Consider the following 22,629-nt stretch of genomic DNA (forward strand, 5'->3'; position numbering starts at 1 on the left):
CTTTGCAGATCCAAACAGCACTCCACCCCCGGCCAGATGCCAGGCCTGTCAGCCAGTCACCTGCTCTGCCAAACAGTGTGCATCCTGAGTGTTCCTAACGGACTTGACACATCCTGAGAAGGAATCTTGGTTGCCACAGGCAAAGCCCCCAGTTGAGGCCTCAGCCCAGTTTCAAAGTGGTAGGAGGTGCGTTTGTGCTCACCGGCATGCTGTCCTTGAGCTTGGTCGCCGGTGGTTTCCCAGACTCACCTCCTCTCCTGGATTTGGGCTCTGGCTGAGGTGTCAGAGCGACACCAGCGCTATCTCCTGTGGGACTGGGCATCCCCTTCTCTTGGGACCAGCTTGGCCGTGGGCAGCCCCATCTCTGGAGGCTCCCCGACGCCTAGAGCCAGGTGACCCTGCTGTGCATGGCTACCCATGTAGGTCACTCAGCCGGGCTCGGAGCCTCCTTGGTCTGTGGGGATGGGCCTCACGCTACGCCCTCAGCGAGCACTCCCCACCATCCTGATGCGCCTCTGTGCTCTGGAGGGGCAGGGGTATCTCAGCTACCCCAACATGGACTCCTACTTCGGAGTCATCTGAATCATGCTGTTCTGCTCTGTGTCACCCCCCTCACTGCCCCTTCCCTCCCCCACAAGGAAGTCTACTTCAAAGAGGCTTCTGAGAGGGAAGGTGCCTTCCGGGTCCTCCAGGCCTCCAACCCGCAGAACATCCTCCAAGGAAAAACTGGGGGGGGCTGCAGTGGCTGGGGCTGTTTACTGAGTGAGTCACAGAGCCTTCAGCCCCTGGGTGACATGTGTAGGACACCCCGTTGCAGAAGCTCACAGTCCTTGGAGCTGCCTTCCTGCTCCACAGGCTGGTGTGGCCCAGTGACTGAGTCCTCCTCTCTGGATGTTCGTGGCCCATCTGCGCCAGTCTGAACGCCCGGGACCAGTCTCAGTCCTCTTCAGTGGCCCGGAGGTCAGGCGGCTAAGCGCGCCCACGGAGAGCAGTGACTCTGCTTAGGTGACCTTGGGCAAGGTGCTTAACTTCTCTGCCTCAGTTTCCAAATATGGAGCACAGAGCTGATAAGAGTAGCCACTTCACGGGATGATTGGGTGTGTTAGCTCGTGTGAGGCTCTTTGAGCAGTGCTCAGCAGCGCCATGTGCTGCCCTTGTCATTAGTCAGGGCCTGGCAGCGGTGGCGGCGGGATCACAGCAGCACCGGAAACAGTTCCCCCAGTTCCCCACTCTCTCCCTGCCCAGAAGAGCCATGTCTCAGCCCTCGCAGCGGGGGTGTCAAGTTCCCTTCCTCACTCGAGCCCTCTCTGGGTCTGAGGCCAGCAAGCGGGCAGCATGGCTTCTCTCGTGGGCCAAAAGGCCCATCATCCCCGGGGAAACAAATTGTCCTCAGGCCATGTGCAGCATCCAAATTCCAGCCCTTTGACTCCCCAGTTGGGGTTGTACCATTTTATTTTCTTAGAAATGCCTTTTCTATAAAGTGATACATTGTTCTTCGAAAGTGTACCCATTCGGGGCGATAACTTTGGAATGCATTGCAAGGTTCACAGGCCTTTGTCCATCTCCCAGGTGGGTGTGCCCTTTGGCTTGGCCTGGCTTCGCAGGTCTCCCTGCAGTGTTATTTTAGATGGGAAGTCCATAGAGGGTGGGGATCATGTTCTCCTCGTCAGCTTCCTCCTCCTGCTGTTTGTCTGAGCCCCGCAACTTTCCAAGGGCTCTCCTTCATGGCCCTCATGTCATCCTGCCTCCTGGTGTCCAGCAGCTAGCATCATGCCAGGTGTGGACAGGGTGTGAGTAACGGCTTGCTGGGCCCGGACCAGCCCCAGGGGCCACTCAGCCTGGGACTTCTCCAGGATGCCAGGTGATCCTGAGCTCAACCCACCGTAGGCCAGGGCTCCGCAGCTTCCCCTGCTAGAGAGTTTTAGTGTAGTCAGGGAGGGCTTAATCGAGGAGTCCATCTGCAAGCCAAACTTGATCTTCCTGAAAGTTAAGGCCAGACGTTCTTGCTCTGTGGTCACAGCCTGGGTAGCCCTGAGGTCCCAGGCCAGAGAGTACACCCCTTCGCCCTGGCCCTTCTTTGTGTCGGAGACACCCCTCCTTACCTCTGTGAGGTTGCTGTTTGAGGCTTCACTGATTTCTCCACTGTGCTCCTTGGGACCCCGATCCCAGCTGGATGCCATGTTCTGAACAGCTGGGGTGGGTCTGGCCGTACACATCCCTACCAGCTGTGGGGAACAGAGTGAGCCATCTGCCCATCAGCTTGGACACACCTGCCCTCCTGGATTTGAGGACCGACCCCATCATTCATCACTTGGGTGACTTTGGGCAGGTGACATTGTTCCCCAGAGCCTTAGTTTCCTCCCTTGTGAAGTGGGGACAGTCGAGCAAGCTCGTGTCTTTGAGCACTGTTGGGAAGCCCTTGGTTAACTGGATGTGTTAGACCGACACCACCTGTTCTGTGAAGCACAGCATGAAGCCCATGGGCTCCCAGGAAAGTGTGGGGAAAGTACCAGGCTGGCCAGGTAACACAGGAGTGTCGGGAGTGGACATTCCACAGCCCTCTGCAGCTGCTGGACTTGAGTCCCAGGAATGCCCTTGAGCTGCCAGTGAGACTCTAGTGGTCTGATTAGGCAGTAGGATAGAGGGAGAGAAAGAAGAGCTCTTTTCCCAGGTCCAGGGAGGGGAGCCCAGGAGGTGATGGGGAACCGGGGTGCATGGGGGCTGTTGAAAATCAGGGATGGGTCGTGGAGCCCATTAGATGGGAGCCTTGAACCTGGACCCAGGCATCAGGCAAAGATGGAAGCTCTTTCAAGACGTATACTTATTGTAATAGCTGTTCTTTGAATCCAGTTATTTTAATGGTTGTTGGGGGGAAAATGTATTTCCTAACAATGGAGTTTAGATTTTTCTTTTTCTTTCTTTTTTTTTTTAACAAGATTTTTGTTTTTGTTTATTTGATAGAGCAAGAGAGCACAAGCAGGGGGAGAGGAGCAGAGGGAGAAGCAGGCTCCCTGATGAGCAGGGAGCTCAGTGCGGGGCTCAGTCCCAGGACCCTGAGATCGTGATCTGAGCTGAAGGCAGACGTTTGACTGAGCCACTCAGGTGCCCCGAGTTTAGGCTTTTCTTTGGAAACTTTTTGCTCCTCAAAACCCGGCTTGGGAATTCTCAAGAACTGCTAGGGCTGAGTGGTACCCCCTCTTCCTCTCGTGACCCTGTCCACATACACACACACTCCCTGGAGAGAACACACACCTGTCCTATGGCTACCACGGGTCACTGACCTGCTGGGCCTTCCCCAAGTCTTCTCTTTCTGAGAAACTTGGCTCAACTTGAGAGGACTACGAGGTCCAGAAAAAGAGGCCCAGCTGCTCTGGCCCAGCTTTGCCTCTTTCTGTCCGTGTAGATCTGAGTAAGCCTTGGTTTCCTCCGCTATAGAGGGGAGCCTCTAGGCACTGCCCATCCGCCTGTCCCATGGGGTGGGCAGCAGAGGTCAGCACCTCACGTGGAGCCGGGACTTCCCTTAGGGCCTTCTTTCCATGAGTCACCTTCCTATTCCCCCCCCCGCCGAGGAAGGACTCCAGGGTGGGCCCCGCGGCTGCCAGGCCTGCCTGCTCGGTGATGGGCATTCAACGTGTATCTATAACAGAGGCCCTGACCTTTCCTTTCATGTTCTGGGGGGGGGGGGGGTGTCAGGTGATCTAGGGATCCCTTTCACAAAGGCTGGAAAACTCACCTGTGAGCAGGGAGAGGCTGCTTTCCACAACTAGCCTTGCCGCAGGAGCTCACCTCCCGCGTTGGCCCCCTTTGCTTCCTTTGCGACTTGTGAGTGACAGAGCTTTGGGTGGTGTCTGGCGTTGCAAAGTCCCTGGATCTTCCTCAAGAGCAAGGGGTGGGGCGCCGAGGCGAGGACAGTACCCAGGAGCTGGGGAGGCTATGGCGAGGGGCCTGGGCCCAACACATGGCTTGGCGGTTTCGCCTCAGAAGCCCACAGCAGAGTTATTTTCGACTCCAGTTTCACATCTTGCTGCTTTTTAAAAATACCAAACCATGAAATTCCTGCTCCAACTATGTTTTTTTATGGCACCCGTGCTTCAGGCTGGCCACAGCAACGCTGTGATGTCACGTTCAGGTTCCTGTGACTCACCAGGGGCCGCCAGGCTCCGGGACTAGAACATGCGCGCAGTGGGAAGCAGGCGGGGGCAGGCCCACCCAGCCCCGCTGGTTTGGGCCTCTGACATTTGAGTTTGTGAAACATCCAGGTTGTAACTCTGCTGACCTAACTCAACAAGGCTACGGATTTTTGTCTGTGTGCTTCGGGGAGTTAGATGGAATGGCCTGTTTGCTTTGAGACCTCCCAACCCTCCCCACCACGGTCCTGGCGGTTCCCTATTTGATGGGCAGCTTGGGTGAGGCGCCTAGTTCTGTGCTGGTGGGGAAGGTGGGAACGCAGGGCCTGCTCTGACAACTCTCGGGCTCTCGGTGTACCTCTTTCCTGCGCAGACAAACTGTTATTTGTACAAACAGATTTTGTAGATTTTAAAGCAGTGGTGCCGTTTTAGCTGGGGGCGAGCTCTCCCAGGTGCGTCCGGACCGAACCCATCGGGAAGGTATCGTGTGAATGTCATCCTGCCCAGCTGCCCCCAGCTGCGCAACACGCTAACATGAAAGCTCCGTTTGCGTGTATGTATCGGATAATTCAGCCGTAATTTACATCTCGCCCCCCTCCCCGCCAGGACTCCTGTTTATAGGGTGCGTGCAGCCCTCCGACGGGCAGTGGCCTAGGGTGGTGGTTCCTCTTTCCCACAAATGTGGTCCCTCTCTCCACGTCGGCACATCTGGCCACCTGGCCTACGTCGTTCAGAGGGGGTCTAGCTGTCCTCCTCTGTACAGACATTCAAGAGCTGCCCTTGGGCCAAAGTCAAGTTCAGGACAGCCTGCACTCCCGCCACTTGGGGTTTGGAGACAAGAGATTTGTTTTTCCTTTGTCAAGAGGCTGCTTCCTGGGGACGGGACACTCTGTGGTCTGTGTCAGAGGCATACTTGGGGTCTGACTGTAGCCTGCTACAGAGGGCTGGGCCCTGGCCCTTCCCCAGCCCGGTTGCTCGTTTTGGCAGTGTAGCCAGCGGCTTCCCTGGCTTTGCAAAAAGCAAAGGCTGGCGCTGCCAGCGGCACTCAAAGACAGGACCAGCTCGTGTTCGTGCGTGCGTGGCGGGCTGCGCGGCAGCTCCATCTCCTCGGCGGTTGTGGCAAAAAGCACCCCTCTCCAAAGAAGCTGCAGATCGAAGCCCCCCGCCCACCAGATGGGCTTGGGATGGCTGCAGTTACCTCGGGGGCCTGGGAATGTTCACGGTCCTAGGAGATTTCGCCTGTGAGGCCCTGAGCTGGCCTGGAGCCAGGAGAGGGGAGCAGGGGCCGGAGTGGGAGAACAGGGCCCATGCAGGGGCATCTCGTTCAGACTGACTCTGGGATTACTCTAGAGGAGGGAGGAAGGGGACTGCGGGTGGTTTGCTCTCGCTCCTCTGTGGACCCAGGGGCCCTCCAGGAAAGGGCTAAGCGCTGGCCCCAAGAAGGGGCCTGTGAGTGTTCTGGTTGTGACAGGCAGCCCCAAATAGGCCTGCGTGGCTCTGTGGTGAACCAAGTCACAGCTGACCCTGTGGCCATTTGGCACTCTCCCAAACGAAGTGCCACCAGAGCAGAGTCGGTGAGAGCTACAGTCGGGCCTGGCACTTCTTCCGCCTGCCCCGTGGACGGCCCTCTGCAGGCCTGGACTGTGGGAGAAAAACCAGAAAGATGCTTTAAACTCAGAGAGGCATGGCTTCCAGGGAAGTGGTTCCATGCCCCCTTTCTGATCTGGGCCCAGCTGGTGGCTCCAGAAAACCATCCAAGATGAGAGGCTGGCTTTCCTACCATGGATCAGTGGGTCCTCAGCAGGGCAGGGGAATCCTGTGAGCCCTTCCTCCCCGAGCTGGTCCTGTTGGGTTGTCAGGCTGTCCTGAGGCCTCCAGCAAACTACCTGACAGTTTGTCTGACTTGGGATGATTGTGTTTTATCAGGTTGTGGTAAATTAATTACCGCATTGGGTTACGGATTGTTGGAAGAATCAACTTCTGAAGAAATGGAATGCAGAGGGTGGTCCAAGCCAAGGTTCACGCTCCATGCTCAGCCCTGTTTGGACTCACCCCGGAGTCAGAGTACAGCAGAGCCTCTGGCCGAGCAGCGATTGGCATCCTGCACCTTAGGGCCTGTCCCGGTTAGACCCTTGCCTCCCTGGTGGCCTGCCGAGGGCTGACAAAGAGATGAGCTTGAACTCAGGCCAGTGTTGGCGGGATATGCAGCTCAGACCTTCTGTCCTGGTGTGGGTAGCACCCCATGGGTCCCAGGAGCTTTCAGTTTTACGGATGGTGGTGAGTGGACCCAGTTTTTATAGCTTCTCTTTTGGGGGTAAGTAGTAAGATGGACAAGCCTGTGTTCATTTAAAAGGAGCTGCTTTTAAGCCACAAGGAAGGTAAATTAGCCAAGATTCCTTAGTCCCATGGCTAATCCACCAATAGAAAATAGTGTTTCATCTGCTTCCCGAAGAGAGCTAATCCTCAGTAGAGCTGGGGGCTGGGGGATGCAAAAACGTCAGAGAAATCCTATATCCCTGAGATAATGTGAAACAGAAACACGGGCCTGTGGGCTCAAGGGACAAAGGCTCGTTTTGTGTTGTTAGCGGCAAACTAGGGGGTGAAAGGGGTTGGTTAAAAAGACAGTTGCTGAGCCCAGAGAGATTGGAAGGAATGTCTTCAGAAACACATTTTGGTGTGCATCGACTGTGTGTGATCCTGGGCAAGTTAGTCTGTCAGACGTCAGCATGAGAGGGAATCTCCCATTTCTTCCCCTCTGAAGCTCAGGGCTCAAAGCTGTTCGCCCTCATCAAATGAGGCCTGAGCTGGGAAGGGGAGGAAGTGGGCTGCTTCCTAGACTCCCACCCCACTTTGTGCACCCCCACATCCTGCTGAGGACAAGGCCAGCTGTCAGGGGCCCCTCTGGCCTACCTACCTTCCAATCCCTCCCCCACTGGGCCCTCAAGCTTGCCGGGTCCAAGGCCCAAGCTCGGGATGGGGGGTCCTCACTAGCCAGGAGGGCTCACGGGGACCTGGGCTGGCTGGTGCAGGACCTAAATTGTCTGCATCTTCATGATGCTCAGGGCCTGGCATTTGTCCATCCAGCACCCAGTGTGGCACCTACTATGTGCCAGGAGCTGTGCTTGGAAACAGGAAGACAGCAGTGAGCAAGAATAGACAAAAGCCCCTGTCCTGGTGAGGCTGGCATTCGGACTAATGGATGTCAACAGGCTGTCAAGGGGCAGCATTTGCACCTTTGACTCGAAGGCCCCTGTGCCACAGACCACGGGGCACTGGACAGAGGCTGGGGCAGAGAGGCAGAGCCTTGGCTTGTGGGAAGGGCTGGGCTCAGATCAGCAGCCCCGTCCCCAGGAAGCCGTACCGGCCCTTCCGGCCCCCGTTCACGGCCCCCGTTCACCCCCGACAGATGGCAGCTGGCTGGCCAGGGCACCATCCGCAAAACAGCGCCCTGCGTGTGCACACGCGTGCGCACACACACAGACGTACACCAGCAGACAAAGCTGGAGCTGGCAGGAGACGAGGCAGAGCTGTGCGGGCACTGAGCCTGGCAGCCCCACTTTGTTTTGATAGCTCACAAGACCCCACAGCAAAGAGATTCCCCTTTTCTTGCATCTGTTTTAGATCTTTAAAATCTGAGTGAAGTCAAAACCATGCTACAAAGGAGATTAATTCCACATTTTTCCATCTTTGCTATGAAACCAAAGGAAAGTTAGACATTCTGTGCGGCAGTCGAGACAAGGGCATTGAGCCAGTGGCCAACGCCAGGATGTGTCCCGCAGCCTGGCACCAGGGTCGCCAGTGGTGTGGTTGGGCAGCTGGGCCCTCCCCCTAAGCCCTAGGGTGCCTGGGACACTACTGCTGGTAATCTGGCTTCTGGGTTGGGGGGAGGGGGCTGGGATGCCCCAGCCCCTGTGGGAGACCGCCTGGAGGAGCCCAAGTCAACCACAAGCCTGGAAGTGATTAAAAGGAACTTTCCGTCACAAGAGAACTTTAAGGAGCAGCCAGACCACCACGTGCCCTGATGGCTCAGTCCCTACCAGGCCTGACCGCAGGCTGCCTTCTTCGGGGCCCCATCAAGCCCCATCTTGCCTGAAGCCCCCTTGCAGCCCAGAGCTCAGCCGTGGCCCCTGTGGGGTGGGGAGCCATGTTGCCCACAGTACACCCCCATGTCCAGAGCAAGGGCCACATAAATAATGGCTATTAATATGGTATGACAGCGGAGCCTGGACAGATGCATTGTACAGATGAGGAATCTGAAGTCAGATAACTTGCCCAAGGCCGCTCAGCAAGTTCGTAGTCAAGTTCAGATTTGAACCCAGGAAGGACAACTCTGGAGCTTGTGCTCTTACCGCACAGGACGAAGGTGGGGACCAGAGGTTACCATTCCAGCATTTTCCAAGGGCCCACCCGGTGCTATGGCCAGGACATCCTGGGAGAGGAGGAGGGCAGGCACCAAGTGTGGGGGTGGGACCTGGAGGACTTTGGGGGGTTGGAGTGGGGCTTTAGGTAGGTGGCTTTGGTCAGAGAGAGCAGTAGTAACAGGCAACGTGGGCCTTGAGTCCGGCCTTTATCCCTGATGAGCTCCTGCACAGGGAAGGGACATGGCAGAAGCGGTGTGGAGGTGAAGGGTGACCCAGGAATCCTGGGAAACTGAGGCGGAAGGTGGGGCCTAGGGCACCTGCTGCACGTTGGGGGCCCTGGGGCGTGGGTAGCCTGCCCGAATCTGGTGAGGACCCTCCTCGAGCAGAGCCCTGGTGTGGAGGCGCTGCCCAGCCTGACTCAGCAGCCAGAGGGGTCGGGGACAACACGGTCCAGTCACGGGATTGGTTTCCTGCATACTGTCAGCCCTTCCTGCAGCCCCCCCCCACTCTAGCACCCCACTGTGCTCACCACTCCCCCTGCTCTCTCGCGGCCTTTGCCCAGTGCAGCCTCTGCCCTGTGTACTTCCCTTCTCTCCCTCTGACTCTCTCCCCACTCCGCGGCCCTGGCACGTACCCGTGCCTGCGGCAGCCCCCACCCCAGCTGCTTCACCCTCTTGCCTCGCCGTCTGTTTTGCCCCGTTCGGACATCGATGGCTCGGTCTCCCGGCTTCCGGCTACACTGCCGTCCCAGGGCAGGTTTAGTGCCCCTCAACCCTGTGCCCCAAGCCCAGCAGAGTGCTTGAGGGGGGCGTGTGGCTGGAGGTGAGCTCTCTGGCCCAGCCTGCCTTCCATGTCCCAGGGAGACCTGGGAGGGGATGTTGATGATAAAAACCACCTCATGCTTCACCCAGGGCTCTTGACTAAGAGCAGGAGGTGGACGCGGAGAAGCGCCCCGGCTGGGGTAGGGGGCCGCAGGAGAGAAGGCTGGGACGGGGGAGTGCTGCAGGGAGGCCTAGAGTGCGGCCCCCACGTGCAGGAGTGTTCTCTAAGGAACTGGCCGAATATCCGAGAAAGGCACATAGAATGGCTGGCTGGTCTCCCTCCATCTTTCTCCCTTCTTCCAAAACGTTACTCGCTGTTAGTCGTGGCCGAGCAACTTCGCCCAAAGCCAACCCAGACAGGACCGGTGCTACGGCCACAGCAGTGCCTAGAAGCGCCTCTGAGCCAGAGTCTCTTGTGTGTGGCCTGTGGTGGACCTGACAGAGGTGGGGGTGTCGGGAGGGCCCTGTTGGTGTGCTGTGGCCCCTCGGGGCTTCATGGAAGTCAGGGCTTCAGCTTTCCTGCTACGTTTGCCTGTGAGCTATACAGGAGAGAAGCTTTCAGCAAAGGTCTTAGTAGCAGCCATGCTCTGGGCGGAGGAGCAGCTGCCGGAAGGCCCCTGGTCCCTAGGGTCTGTCCCGGGTCTGTGTTCTGAAGTACCAGTTCACTCCCTTCCGTTTCACGTCCAGCTGAGGCTCCACTTGGCCATGGCCAGTTCCTGGAGTGAGCCTCTTCCCCCAGACTCACTCTGGAACCAGCTCTGAAACCTGGACACTCAGAAACTAGCTGAGACCCGTGAGTGTGATAAGGCAGTGCCAGGGAGTGGAGGCTTCCCGGTTCCTGTCGCTTTTTGGCTGAGAGCCCTGGGGCCCCTCCCCCACCTTCCTTGTGGCCAGCCACACTGACCTCCTTGAGAGTTCCAAGTGTGCCATATTCTTCTGTGCCTCAGGGCCTTTGTACCTGCTGTAGCTGGTGTTTGGCATGCATTTCCCTCAGCCCGTCTCGTGTTATCTCCTCACAAAGGCCTCCCAAGCACTGAGTTGGAGCGCTCCTTCCCAGGCCTGTCAGCCCCAGAGGAGGTGAGCCGTGTGAGGGGCCTGGACTTCACCTGGAGCTCACTCTCTGTGAACAGACACATCCTGCTCCTTTTCTTGCCTTCTCCCCAAACACAAGTGAAAAGGGGATGAAAAAGAGACCTAAAAAGGAGCTAGAAATGAGGACTAGGGGAAAGAGCTGAGGAAAAAAATGCAGGACAAGCCCGCCTCAAAAGGAAACCAGTCTGGGGAGAAACAAGAGGCCAGCAGGGCTGAAAGAAGGGGAGGTCATGCCTTGAGGAAGTGGGGGGCCGGGAAGTAGGCAGAAAGGACAAAGGAGAAGCCCACCAAGCCCAGGGAAAGCGTGATGGTGGAACTGGCAGGGAGAGAGTGGCCCCGAGAGGACTGCGCACTGCTCCGTGAGGTGAGCGGGGCCTCCGAGGGTGGGGGATTCCTTCCCTCGGGGAGCCCTGGACTCTCGCCTCCTCCGCGTGATGCCCGTGCAGAGCCCATGGGAGCACCCTGCCTCCTCAGCCCCAGCACCCGGCCCTCTCGGGCAGCGCCGTCAGGCGGAGGCCCTGCAAACCCGCTTTGGCCTCTGGCAGCACTACAGACGCCTGAGTCCCTGTCACACACCAGGGGTGGAGGCTGTGCTCTTGGCCACCTCGGAAGTCAGTGGAGATACAACCCAGGCTCTGCCCCACGCAGGGCACCCAGACTGGCCCGTTCGGGCCATTGGTGGGCGTGGGGACAGTGTGGGAGCTGGGCTCTGCTGTCCAGCCACCGGAGCCCCGCAGCCTTGGGCCGGCCTCGGACACCTTGATGCCAGTCGGGAAAAGGCGTCTGAGGTGGGAGGTACGGAGCCACGGTGTCCGTGGGAATGTCCTTCATGTTGTGGTGTCTCCCACTTGGAGTTGGGGGCCCCGGGTGCCAGACATGTGGCTGAGGACTGGCATTTTGGTGCAGCTTCTTGGGCATCACGGAAGTTCTTAGGGGACTAAAAATACAAGCCTGTCACTTTAAAATCGGTTCTTTTTATACCCCACTCAGAAGGCCCTTCAGGGTGTTACATGAACCGTCTTACACATCTTGAACTGTGAGTGAGAGAAGCTGCTCGCCTGTTAATGTTGGCTTGACAGGGGACAGATCGGTGTCTGCTGTCCGCTAAGCAGGAACATGAGGATTCGAATAAGATGCCCTTGTTCAGCGTCTCCCGGGAGGATTTCCCTCTGGAGAGCTCAGGCAGCCAAGTCAGGCCGCAGACGCTTCCCCACCCCCCGCCGGAGCTGGCCTCCCTCGTGCTCTTGGTTTTGGTCCCCAATGCCTCCAGCACCCTCCTCCCAGTCGGGTCTCCTGCATTGGGCTGTCCCTTCCTTGTCACCCACGGAGGGGCCAGGCTACTTTCCAGGGGGCTTCAGCAGCGTCCCCGGCATCATCATGCCCCGGATTCTGTCTAGGGCCCGGGGGCTTGTGCCTCCACTGCTCTCCCACCTCGCGTCCCCCGCTCTGCCCCCTCAGAGGGGCCTCACACGTAACCTCTCCTGTCTGGAGCCCATTCTGCACCTCTCTTGTGGGCCGTCCTGTCCTGTGATCGTCCTGTGTTCAGGGCCTCAGGGAACGTCCCTTCTCCCACCTGCCGTCTGACTTACCACCAGGTGGTGGGGGTTCATGCCTCGTGGGCGTCTCTGGTTAGGCCGCTAACGCGCCTAACCACAGCCATGCAGGCCCTCCCCAGAACATCCCCGTGTGGCAGCCAGAGGGGCCTGCTCCCCACTCGGCCTAGGACTACCAGCACCGTCCTGTGCTCGGAGGCTGAAGGCAAGGCCCCCTGGCATGCTCTGCAGGCCCTGGCCCCATCTCCCGCTTCTGTGAGGCCCTTCCTCATTCCTGCACACGGGCCTCCTTTGCTCCATCCCTCCTGTTCGTTTCTCTCCCTGCCACCCCCGGGCTCCGTGCGCACTGACCCTTTGGCCCCAGCGCCCTTCTTGCCTGCTGCCTGCTGAACTCTTCCGTAGCCTTTGCTCACCCCTCCCTTCCTGGGGCCACGTCCCCCACCCAGACCCCTCGGTTCTTCCCAGCACGCGCTGCTGCTCCGTCCTGCGGCATAGGACTCGTCTCCGCACAGCGGTGTGCACCCTGCGGGCCCAGCCGAGTCTGTGTGTGCCGTTGTCACCCTCGGCGACACAGGCCAGCCCCGGGGTTGCGCGCTGAGGAGGAGTGCGGGAAGAGAGTCTGGGGCAAGGTTCTGCAAATGTTCTCAACAGGAACTCTCCGGCTCTGTGGGCCAGAGGGTCTCTCTCACAGCTGTGCAACCTGCCATCCTCGCCAGAAAGCAGCCATAGACTTTACGTAAACAGACGGGCATGACAGCAGAACCTTCCTTACAGAAGTGGGCCACAAGCCGAGCGTGCCGGGCCTCAGTCTAGAGAACAGAATACGTTCAACAGCAAACAGGAATGTTTCTAAGGGCGCTATTTCCCATGACCAAGGCCGTGACTTCCTGGAAATTGCCAGTGACAGCAGCAGAAGGTGGTTCGAAAACAAGTCCCCAGGTGACCCTCTGACAGGTGTGACTTTGACGATGAAACTGCTGGGGCTCCTGTGACCTTGGAAGTGGACGGTGTTAGGCGAGGGGTGACGGTGCCCGGGCGGGGAGTCCGAATCCTGCTTCCTGTCACTGCGGTTCAGGGAGAGAGGTGCCTTGTTTAGTGGAGCCCCGTGGGGGGGGGGGGCACCAGCAGGGAGCGGGGGGAGTTCCATAGCGTGTTGGGAACTGATCACTTATGCTGAGTGACACGGCACCCCAGGGAAAGACAGTGTCTAAATTCAAGTGTTTGGGTAGTTTCTCATTGCATATCTACTAAAAGGTTCTTGTTGGTATGTCCCTTTTATCCACAAATTGGTAGCCAAAATTGTGACTTCTGTGAATATTCCAAACCTAAATGTTCGGTCAGGTGAGAGACTGCTTTATGGGGTATGGGGCGTCTGCAACCTGGGACCTGCCTCGGAGGGTGGCCTGATGGTGTGAGGGGGCTGCTGGGTGACCCTGGGGGGTTGTCTCTTCCCACTGCTTCTGCTCATTTCATCTGGAGCCACCCAGCCAGGTGACCTGGACAGGACAGAAGGTGGCTGCTGGTGGGCAAGAACAGATCCACGGGTTCCTTCTCAGGCTGCCTGAGTTTGGGCATTGGGTGGGGGACACAGAGGCCTCCTGGGGTTACATGGCCAGTAGCCCTCAGGCATGGGTGGAGCAGGTGGGGAGGAATAAGGCCAGGCCTCACCTCATACGTGCATGACGGGGACGGAGCAAAGGTGCAGCTCCTAGTGCCGTAGCCCAAACTCTGAAGCCGGGCCACCGCAGTTCACGGCCCTGGCTTGTCAAGCTATGGGACTTTAGGCAAGTTGCTTCATAGCACTGTGCCTTGGTTTCCTCATGTGAAAAATGAGGATGACGAAGGCTCCCGCCCGGAAGGATTATTGAAGAGTTCTTGGCGTGTCATGAGCACTCCATGAACGTCAGTGGCCAAGAGCAGCCCCTGGAGCAGAGTGTGTCAGAAATCATCAGGATGACCGCCCCCCTGCCCAGAGCCTGTCCTGGGTCTTCCCACGAGTCTCCCTTCAAGTCTGGGCTCCACACCCAAGTTACAGAGGGGACTCTAGAGTAAGCTGCCTGGATGGCACAAGGCCCAGAGAGGCGGAATGAGTTGCCCGGTTTCTCCAAGGTCCACAGACAGGAAGGATCTTTCTGGAGGAGTTTGGACCCTAGCATGCAGGAGGCCTAGGAGATAGGTCACCTTGCCCAGACAGGTCTGCCCAGCAGCCAGCTGCCTGGCCTCCTCAGCCCTTTCTCCACTTTTCCTTTGCCCTGCTGAAAAGTCAGAGGCCCACAGGCACCCTGGTCAGGCAGGGCTGCTTCCCTTAGCATCTGCCACCAGACCCAGCCTATACCTCCTTGGGGACTTATAAGCTGTGGGACTTATCAGGGGGAGAGGCTGGGACCAGACCTCTGACCCACCGCTTCTCTGCACAGAGAAAGGGGAGGGGCCGCGTGGGCCCAGGGGCTGCTTGCAAGGCCAGCTGTCATTTGCCCTGAGTGAAAGGAGGGTGAGAAGGTGAGGGGGGGGCGGGGGGGGCCGGGGGGTGTCTGGAAGGCTGTGGAGCTGTTTGCTTCAGTAGTGTTCCTCCCAACCCTCTGGGGCAGGTGGGCCTTATCTCTGCGCCCTGTGTGGCAGGACCCGGAGCACGAAGCGGGGTGCACAGCCTGCTTGGTGTGGCCCTGGGCAGCGGGAGGAACGGCCTCTGCCCTCCAGATGCTGAGACAGCATGTATTCGCTGGGGCTTGCCATATGCCTGATATGTGAACAAGGCCACACAGTACGGCCCAGAACTGGGCCTTGCTGGGGATGCCCTCGCCCACCCATGTGCTATCCCAGATGCTTTCCCGTCCCCGCATAGGCCCCAGCAGCTGCGAGGCATGGTGGCACCATGGTGGCCTGGGCTGAGTCCCCGCAGGTGGCCCGCCTGCCCTCTTGCTGTCTGCACTGCCAGCCCTGAGCGTGTTTGGCCTCTGCTCCTCAAGTGCCCCAAAGGCAGCCTTTCCGTCACGGGGGAGACCTGTCCCCTGGTGGAGGGAAGACACATCAGCGAAATTAGACATTGGGATTTCTAGGTTTCACTTTATCTTGAGAGATACCATTTTACATGAAAACGACACCCCACGCTTTATTAGAGTAGTATTATGAAGGAAAAGTGGAACAGAGAACGCCGGACAATGTTCTAACGAACACATATCCGAAAATCGTCCTCCTCTCTCTGGCCCATCCTTCTGGCTCAAATGGGGGTCGGGTGGGATCAAATGTGAGCGTGAAGAGCCCGGCGGACCTCAGCCCCAGATGGTGACTGCCGCTCAGCATCTCGGGAGAGCGCGCTGGGGGCGCGGGGAGTTGGAAGTAGAGACCAAACACAGAGATGATGACTCTTCCAGAGTCTTCTGCAGCTGGAAAAGGGGAGAAGCGGGAGAACGGCAGGGAGAAGGAGGAGCTGCAGATTTTGAGGAATAGTGGACTGTAAGCCTTTTTGTCTATAACATGCCACAAAGCACCTCCTCACAGCTCCCAAAGGAAAGGCCCACAACCAGGCTGGCACCCTCCTTCCAGGGGGCGGCCTACGAAAGAGTTGTGTGCATTTATGTTTAAAGAAATTTAACATGGATAAATGGCCATATTTCTCCTGAGCTGGAGTATGGGCCCCCCGTGGAACGAAGTGGAGACCTCATGAAATGCGGGGCGCCCCTGGTATTGACATTGGCCCAGCACCCACTGCCTCCACATTTGAGGACTCAGTCCCTGTGAAAAGTTAAAAGGGGCGGGGAGGGGGTGGGCAAAGAGGAAAAGCAGGCTGGCTCCCCCACTGTGGCCTGGAGTCCGGGGCCATCGGAAAAAGTCTGGATGAGGAATGATTTTGGAGCTTGGCTCAGCGCGCGTTTCGCAGCAGCCAGTGGAAACTTCCAGGAACGCTGCTCTGGGCCAGCCAGGGGCTGTTTCCGCCGCCACTTTTACGAGGTACAGACCCCTCCGCGGCTTCTGGCCAGCACAGGGGGAGTGTGACTATCTCCTTCAGCCCAGCTCTGCCTGTCAGGGCGCCGTGCACCTTGTCAGGCTCAGGCCTGTGCCCCAGGGTTCAGGGCCCCTGCAGCCCAGGCCGGCTCGCTTAGAGAGGGCCAGCCGCCAGGAGGAGCAGCCTCCATGAGCAGCTGACATCCGTGCGGGATGCTGTGAGAATTTATAGCAGCCTGAGAGGGGAAACTCCCTCCCAAAATGTTTCAATGTTTTATTAAATGTATGAAAGGAAAGTTTCCTTTTCACTGGACCAAGGCCCAGAGCCTCCTTGGAGCCTCAGGGAAGGTGGCAAAACCTCTTGGGAAAGCCCACAGACAAACGGGTAAAATTAATAGAAAGTATTGTTTCTTAATCTGACCCCTTTCTGCTGGCTGTAGGCGGCACCGCACAGGGACCAAGCCTGCCTCGTTCATGGCGGACTCACCCCGTGCCTGGTGCAGGCCTGGCACACACAGGCGCTTACCCAGCCCTCGAGGAGGAGGTGAAGGGGAGCTCAGCTGTCATGGCCAGCGTGGGTCCGGCTGGGCGAGGGCTGGGGTTGGCCGTGTGACTGCTGGGCAGGCCCTGGGCGGGAGTCCTTGAGGGCAGTGGGCCAGCTGCTCTGTGGGGAGCACGCGGGCTCCCAGACAGCACCGCCCCTCTGCCAGCACTCTGTCCAGAGCCAGAGAAGGTGAGCAGGTTTTTTGCAGCCTTGTCCAGCAGCCATGTCTGCGAGACTGGCCCTGGCCCATAAGGCACATGCAGCCCGGCAGCTGGGGGCATTTGACCGGCCAGACAGCTCTGTCCACAGGTCAGCCATGCTGGGTGTGCAAGAGAGGCCGGGGAGCAAGGGCTCAGCCTCCGGAAGCCAACGTGATGATAAGCGTTGCCAACATGGGTCAAGCTAAGAAGTGCTGGCCACCATCCTGAGTCACCTTGAGGCCTCTAGGAGTCCTGTGACCTTGGCACTGTGCTTCCATTACAGAGGAGAAAAGGGGCTCAGAAATGGAGTTAGGGCCTAACTCCCAGATGGCATATTCCTGCAGTGGTCCTCACTGGACTCGGACAGGCAGAGGCCCTGCTAAGCTCAGGGGCGGTCAGTCACTCACCTCCCTGCCTGGGAAGCCCCTCCAGGTGCAGAGGTAAAGGGCCTGAGACGTGGGCAGGACCCAGATGGGGTGCCTTCATTTGGGGGTGTCGTTTTCTTACCTTTGGAACGGAGATGGGTGATGGTCTCTGGCTGATTGTGGACAGAAGCCCAGTCCAGTGAGGAGGAGATTGCACTCCGGACTCCCATCTAAGTGCCAGACTACCGGGGCTGGGGATCCTGACCCTTGGTTGTCTTGGGGAAGGACCGAGGGCTGCGGGACCCGCTGCCTCCCTTCCCTCACTGCGTCCTCCCCTTGCCCATGGACATCAGAGAACAGCCGTGCAGAGCCAGGAGGAGACACGAAGGCCGCAGTTGTCCCCAACAGCCACCAAGACAGGGACCAGACAGGACAGCAGGCTGAGCAGCTGAGCGGGACAGGCTGAGGGGATCCCCAGGGCCACCGTGTAGCCCCTCCGACCCCTGAAGCCTGACCGCCGTTTGTTTTGCAGACGGTCTCCATCCTGGAGCAGCGGCTGACACTGACGGAAGACAAGCTGAAGCAGTGCCTGGAGACCCAGCAGCTAATCATGCAGAGAACGCCACCGTGATCAGGGGGGCGAGAATCAAGAGCTCGGTCGATTTTGGGGGGTGGCAGGCCGGGGATTTGTACTATGGGACTTGGGTGAATAAATGAAGGGGATTCAGCTCTGTGGGAATCACGTGCGTCCCCGAGCCCCCAAGGTTATGCACTGCTGTCCGCCACCTGCTGTCCACTCCGAGGCTCTGCCCCTGGCAGTGGAAGGCCTCCGTGGGCAGGGCCCGCGCTCGCAGAGTGGACTACGTTTGGTTTAATACGAAGGAGTCACTTGAAAATGTATGCTGCCTCGGAGTCCTAATGGGCCCGAAGATCGCAGCCCCCCCCCCAGAAGAGGTAGCCCCAGGCTGCCTTACAGGGGTTTGTCCCCCTCCCTGCCATATGCCTGGCACTTCCCACCCATGACAGCTTAGCAGCAGACTGCCCATAGGATGGGTGAGCCAGAAGCTTTCTCTAAATCTGACAAAAGGCCCAACGTGGGCCCATCTGAGTCAGGTTTATCCGGGAACATGCACTTGGTGGGGGGGCGAGGAGGCGGTGGCTTCGAAGTGGCCTTGATTTCTGCTCCACACGTGTTCCCTGGGGCCCGGTGGCTTCCTCCTCTGTATGCATGGGGGTGAAGGACTCTGAAATTAAAATGGACTTTATTGAGCTTGTCATAAAAGTGGCTTGTTCTGAGTGAGACCTTATCAGTACCCCCTCCCCGGGGCCCTTAGAGGGAGAATGAAAGCAGTGGCTTCGGCCCCTGCCAGGTCCCCTCGGGTGCTTGGGACACTCTTGTCTGCATCTGCTCAGGGAACCGGGGGAGCCAGGACAGCCAGCGCCCCTGCCCAGCACCCGCCGCCCTCTGGCTGGCCCCAGCCGGCGTCACCGATGGGGCCCTGGAGGACTCCGGCACCTGCCTTTCCATTTGCTCGAGAGGGTTCCTGTGGGCTCCTCCACATGCACGCGCGCAGGGAGAGCCGGGCAAGTGTTCTCCACACGTCTGGCTGCCGTCCGTGCCTTCAGCATTTGGCTTCTTAGGGCCCAGCCAGCCAGGGAGGTATTTATCCTTCAACATACCTGCCCTGCCCTGGGGGGGCCTGGGGGGCCGGGGGGCCGAGTGAGATCTTCTCGGGAGCTGTCAGTACCACACAGCTAATGAGGTTCCCAGCCTCTGCGGCTTCCAGGCGGGCGCAGAGCCTGGATGCCGAGGAGCCGGGGCTGACAAGGAGGCGGCCTCCGTGGAGCCCTGACGAACGGCAACAGTGGGGAAGCCTCCTCCAGCTGGTGGGGAAAAAGTCACAGTCCAGGGTCACAGGCTTCAGACTCTGCCTTTTGGCCAGCCACGTCGCCTCGACGTGGTGACATCACATTCGTCTCGGAGCCTCAGTGTCTTGTTTGAGGCAGTGGTGGCAGCACCCCTCCAGGTGGCTAGGAGGTAGGCACGCCCCCCGGAGCTGCGAGTGGGGGAGAGGCTGCTGGCCCGGGCTCTTCCGGAGGCTCGGGGCCTGCCGAGGCCTCCCACATGGCCCCGCGTGTGTAGAAGAGCCCGGCGGGCCTGCGGGTCTGAATTGGCGGGTAAGGCGCTCGGATGCCTCGGGAGGTCAGGGCGCCCCCCTCCGTAAAGGCGTTTAGGGAATCTGGGCTACCCTAAGTGAACCTGCTCAGGGTGCAGCTTGTGGGGTCAGCCTTGTCACCGCCTCCCATGCCGGCTGCCCTGTGGTAGCTTCCAGAGCTGAAGCTGGAGGTCCCGGTGTTGGGGCTCTGGTGATTTGAGCCGCCAGCCCAGGGTGAGGTCATCGCCAGAGACACCGATGGTACCCCGCACTGGGGACAGCAGGACAGGAGCCAGGGCTCCGGGCAGCGCGCGGCAGCTCTTGCCCTCAGGCCAGGCCAGGGTGACCCTCTCCCTGCCTTCAGTTCACACCAGGATCGAGTTGGGAATTTCTCTGTGAAGAAAATGTGGATTGAGAGCCTGTTAGGGATTTGGGAAATGGCCTGGGCCAGTGGTGTCGTCTCCGTCCCCGGAAGCCCCAGCCCGGTTCCTCAGCCCTCTCACCGCGCACGATCTGCTGCTCTGAGCCCACCCTGGGCTCTCCCACGCGCAGGCAGCCACGGGCTGTCGGAGAGGCCGGGCCCTCCTGGGTTTCCTGCACAGTCACACACCTGCTGGACGCAGCCACCAGCCAGACCCGGGATTTGGGGGCAGACGGTTCTTGGAGAGCTGCTCTTGTCTTTGAAACTCCGCAGAGACCCACCTCCTCCACGCCTGAGGGTCCCCGTGTCACACGCTGAAGGCAGAGCTATGCAGGGGCCAAGTTCTTCCCCAAGGAGTTCCTTTTCTTGCTTGCGTGGGGCCTGACTTGGGACCTCACTGCGCTGAGTGAGGACGTAGGGGCCCAGATTGTTGCTGAGAGAAAGGGGACAGGGGACCCTAAGGTGCTCTGACCCACCCCCCCACCCTGCGAAGGCGCTACAGGACCCTGAGCGGGACCACACGGGGCAGGTCGGCTGTGGGGGCCCTCCCAAGCCAGAGAGGAGTATGGGGCCTGGGGGGGCTCGAGGTGGCCTGGCAAGGTTGGGGGCCACGTGACAGGGCCTTTCTTGTGGTGGTGTCTCCCTGCCAGCCCTTTCCGGCAGCTCCCCTTATAGGGGCTCTTATCAGTCCTCCCACTTGTGTGCTGCCAAGCTCAAAAGCAGCCTTCTGGAAATGCAAATGGCTCTGCTCAGCCACCGTCTTTTCTGGTTGTGGATTTTGATAACTGAGCTCCGAAAAAACCAAATTGCAGGCATCTCTCTCTTTGCTAGGACAGTGAGGTGAGGGTCGGGGTCGTTAGGTGTATCCCAGCGGCAATTCCCACCGCCCCCTCCTCTCGTGGCCCAGTTTTCCTAACGCGAACTACAAGAACAGGTGTCGGTGATTTTTTTAAAAAGATTTTATTTATTTTGAGAGCGAGAGCATGAACACAAGCAGGGGGAGCAGCAGGCCATGGGAGAGGGAGAAGCAGACTCCCCACTGAGCAGGGAGCCGGCGGGGCTCGATCCCGGGCCCCTGGGATCATGACCTGAGCCGAAGACAGACCCTTAACCCACTGAGCCACCCAGGCGCCCTGATTGGTGATTTAAATTGCAACCCCCCCACCTACCTTTGCCAGATACTTGGGGTTCCAGGATGAACCCATACTTCTGCCAGAGTCACTGAGAGAGGCCCCTTGGGCAAGCTGGACCACCGAGCCGGGAAGTGGCCTCCGAGTCCTGGCGTCACCCGTGGCAGGCCCGCTCCCCTTTCATTCCGGAGTCTCCCCTCCCCTTGAGCTCCTGACAGACCAGCCAGCCTGACCTGGAAACTCTGCCGTCTTCCCACCCGGCACCATCCTTGTCCCTCTGTCCCAGGATCCGCTTGCCACAGCTTCATGGCTTCTCCGTGCTGGTGGGCTGTGTGCGCGCAGACCACCAAGAGGGCGGAGCAGTGGAGTCGGGGGTTCGCTCTGGGAGTCGGGGGGCCCCCGACCCACTGCCCGAGTCCAAATGCTGGCTCTGCCGCCTGCTGGCTCTGGGATCTCAGACGAGTTCCCTAAGCTTGTGGAGTCTCCGTCTGTGAGATGATGCCTGTCTAACCCGGCACATGAAGCGCTCCGAGCAGGGACTGGCACAGAGCGTGAGTGTGGTTCCTGTGTGACCCCCTCACCCGCCTGGGGTTCTGTCACTTCTGGCAGGTCAGGCCCCTTCCCCGGAAGTTGGTCCATGTGTCCATGTGCTGATGGCCCCAGGGTCCCTCTGGCTCTGGAATTCGAGGTGGCCAGAGTTCCCATCTCTTGATGCTGTGGGCCCTGCCCTGGGCATCCCCAGGGGTGCAGAGGGATTTGGGCCGGCCAGCAGGGGGGCTCGGGGCAGCCCTCCCCACCCGAGAGGCAAGCACGCTAAGGCCACCGCTTCTGCTGTGAGCAAGGCCGCCACCAGGGCCAGCTCAGGCTTGAGGGTGGGTGTTTGTGATTACCCGGAATCCCGGAAACCCAGCCCGCTGAGCAAGCGAGCGAGGTGAGTCACACTGGCCCTGTTGTCCTGGCTCCCTGTCATTAACCTCATTTTCCTAAATGATTTGCTCAAGATGGGCCCCTGATGGCTCCCGCCTTAATTGGTGTGTGGCCATTTAAGGGGGCCAGAAATCCCCCCGGGACTTCTCACTGAGCACCCCCGCTCCACCCCACCCACCCCAGGCTGCTGAGGAGGGACCCCCTTGCCAAGGCAGCGGTGGCAGGCCGGTGGTGGCCCGGTGGCCCTGGGTGCCGTTCCACTTCCCGTGGGCACCGGGCCCTGGCGCGGGGCCTTGTCCCGTCGCCTGACGGGCGCTAGCCCACCCCAGCCGGGAGGCTGAGGCAACCTAGCTTCACTGGCTTGGCCGCTCTGGGGAAGTCTTTGAGAGGCTTTGCCCCTGACTCCCTACCCAGGAGGGCCCAGCCTGTGCTCCAGATAGGACTGGAGCCAGGCCAGGGAGCCCGGGGCGAAGCCATTAGGAAGCTTTCGTGCCAGCCCCTCCTGGGCCTGGGAGTTGCTGTGTGCAAACACTCTCCCAAGAAACTGTTTACAGAGCAAGGCCAAGGAGTGCTTTCACTTTAGGTGAGGCCACCTTGAGCCCCATCTGCCTGGGAGTGCTTTCCAGCNNNNAATGCCGCCCCCCACCTCCGCTCTCCTACCACCTATGAGAGAGCTGAGCTCCGGGGTAGGGAACCTGTGCAGGAGAGGAAGTCGTGTTCTGCAAAAGCTTCCCTTTCTCGGCGCTAAGCTGCTCCTTCAGGCACAGTGTGTGTTCCTGCAAGTGGGACTTGGGCACTTCCGTGGCTACCCAGGAGGCGGGGGGCTGGCCCGCAGGAGCCAGGGCCCATGCCAGCAGTGTCGCTCTGCCTCGCATCCTGACGTCAGCCCTGGTCCATCTCCATTCTCCTCCCGCCGGGTGCCCGGACTCAGCTCTGGAACCAGGACTGCCTTCGGAGCCATGGATGTGGCTGAGCGCTGGGGTCCCGTGT

General features: G+C 59.3%; 1 protein-coding gene across 2 annotated transcripts in view; it reads left to right on the forward strand.

The window, feature by feature from the left end:
- Positions 1 to 17,732, forward strand: part of POC1A (POC1 centriolar protein A) — a 69,949-nt gene extending 52,217 nt beyond the window's left edge. For both annotated transcript variants that reach the window (XM_040628722.1, XM_040628723.1), the window contains one exon: positions 17,538 to 17,732. In XM_040628722.1, the coding sequence (XP_040484656.1) occupies positions 17,538 to 17,636 (99 nt within the window). In that variant the 3' untranslated portion in view covers positions 17,637 to 17,732. The remainder of the gene's footprint in view (positions 1 to 17,537) is intronic.
- The last annotated feature ends 4,897 nt before the right edge of the window (positions 17,733 to 22,629 follow it).

Source organism: Ursus maritimus, unplaced genomic scaffold (assembly GCF_017311325.1).
Source record: "Ursus maritimus isolate PB19 unplaced genomic scaffold, ASM1731132v1 scaffold_14, whole genome shotgun sequence".
Classification (NCBI taxonomy): Eukaryota; Metazoa; Chordata; class Mammalia; order Carnivora; family Ursidae; genus Ursus; species Ursus maritimus.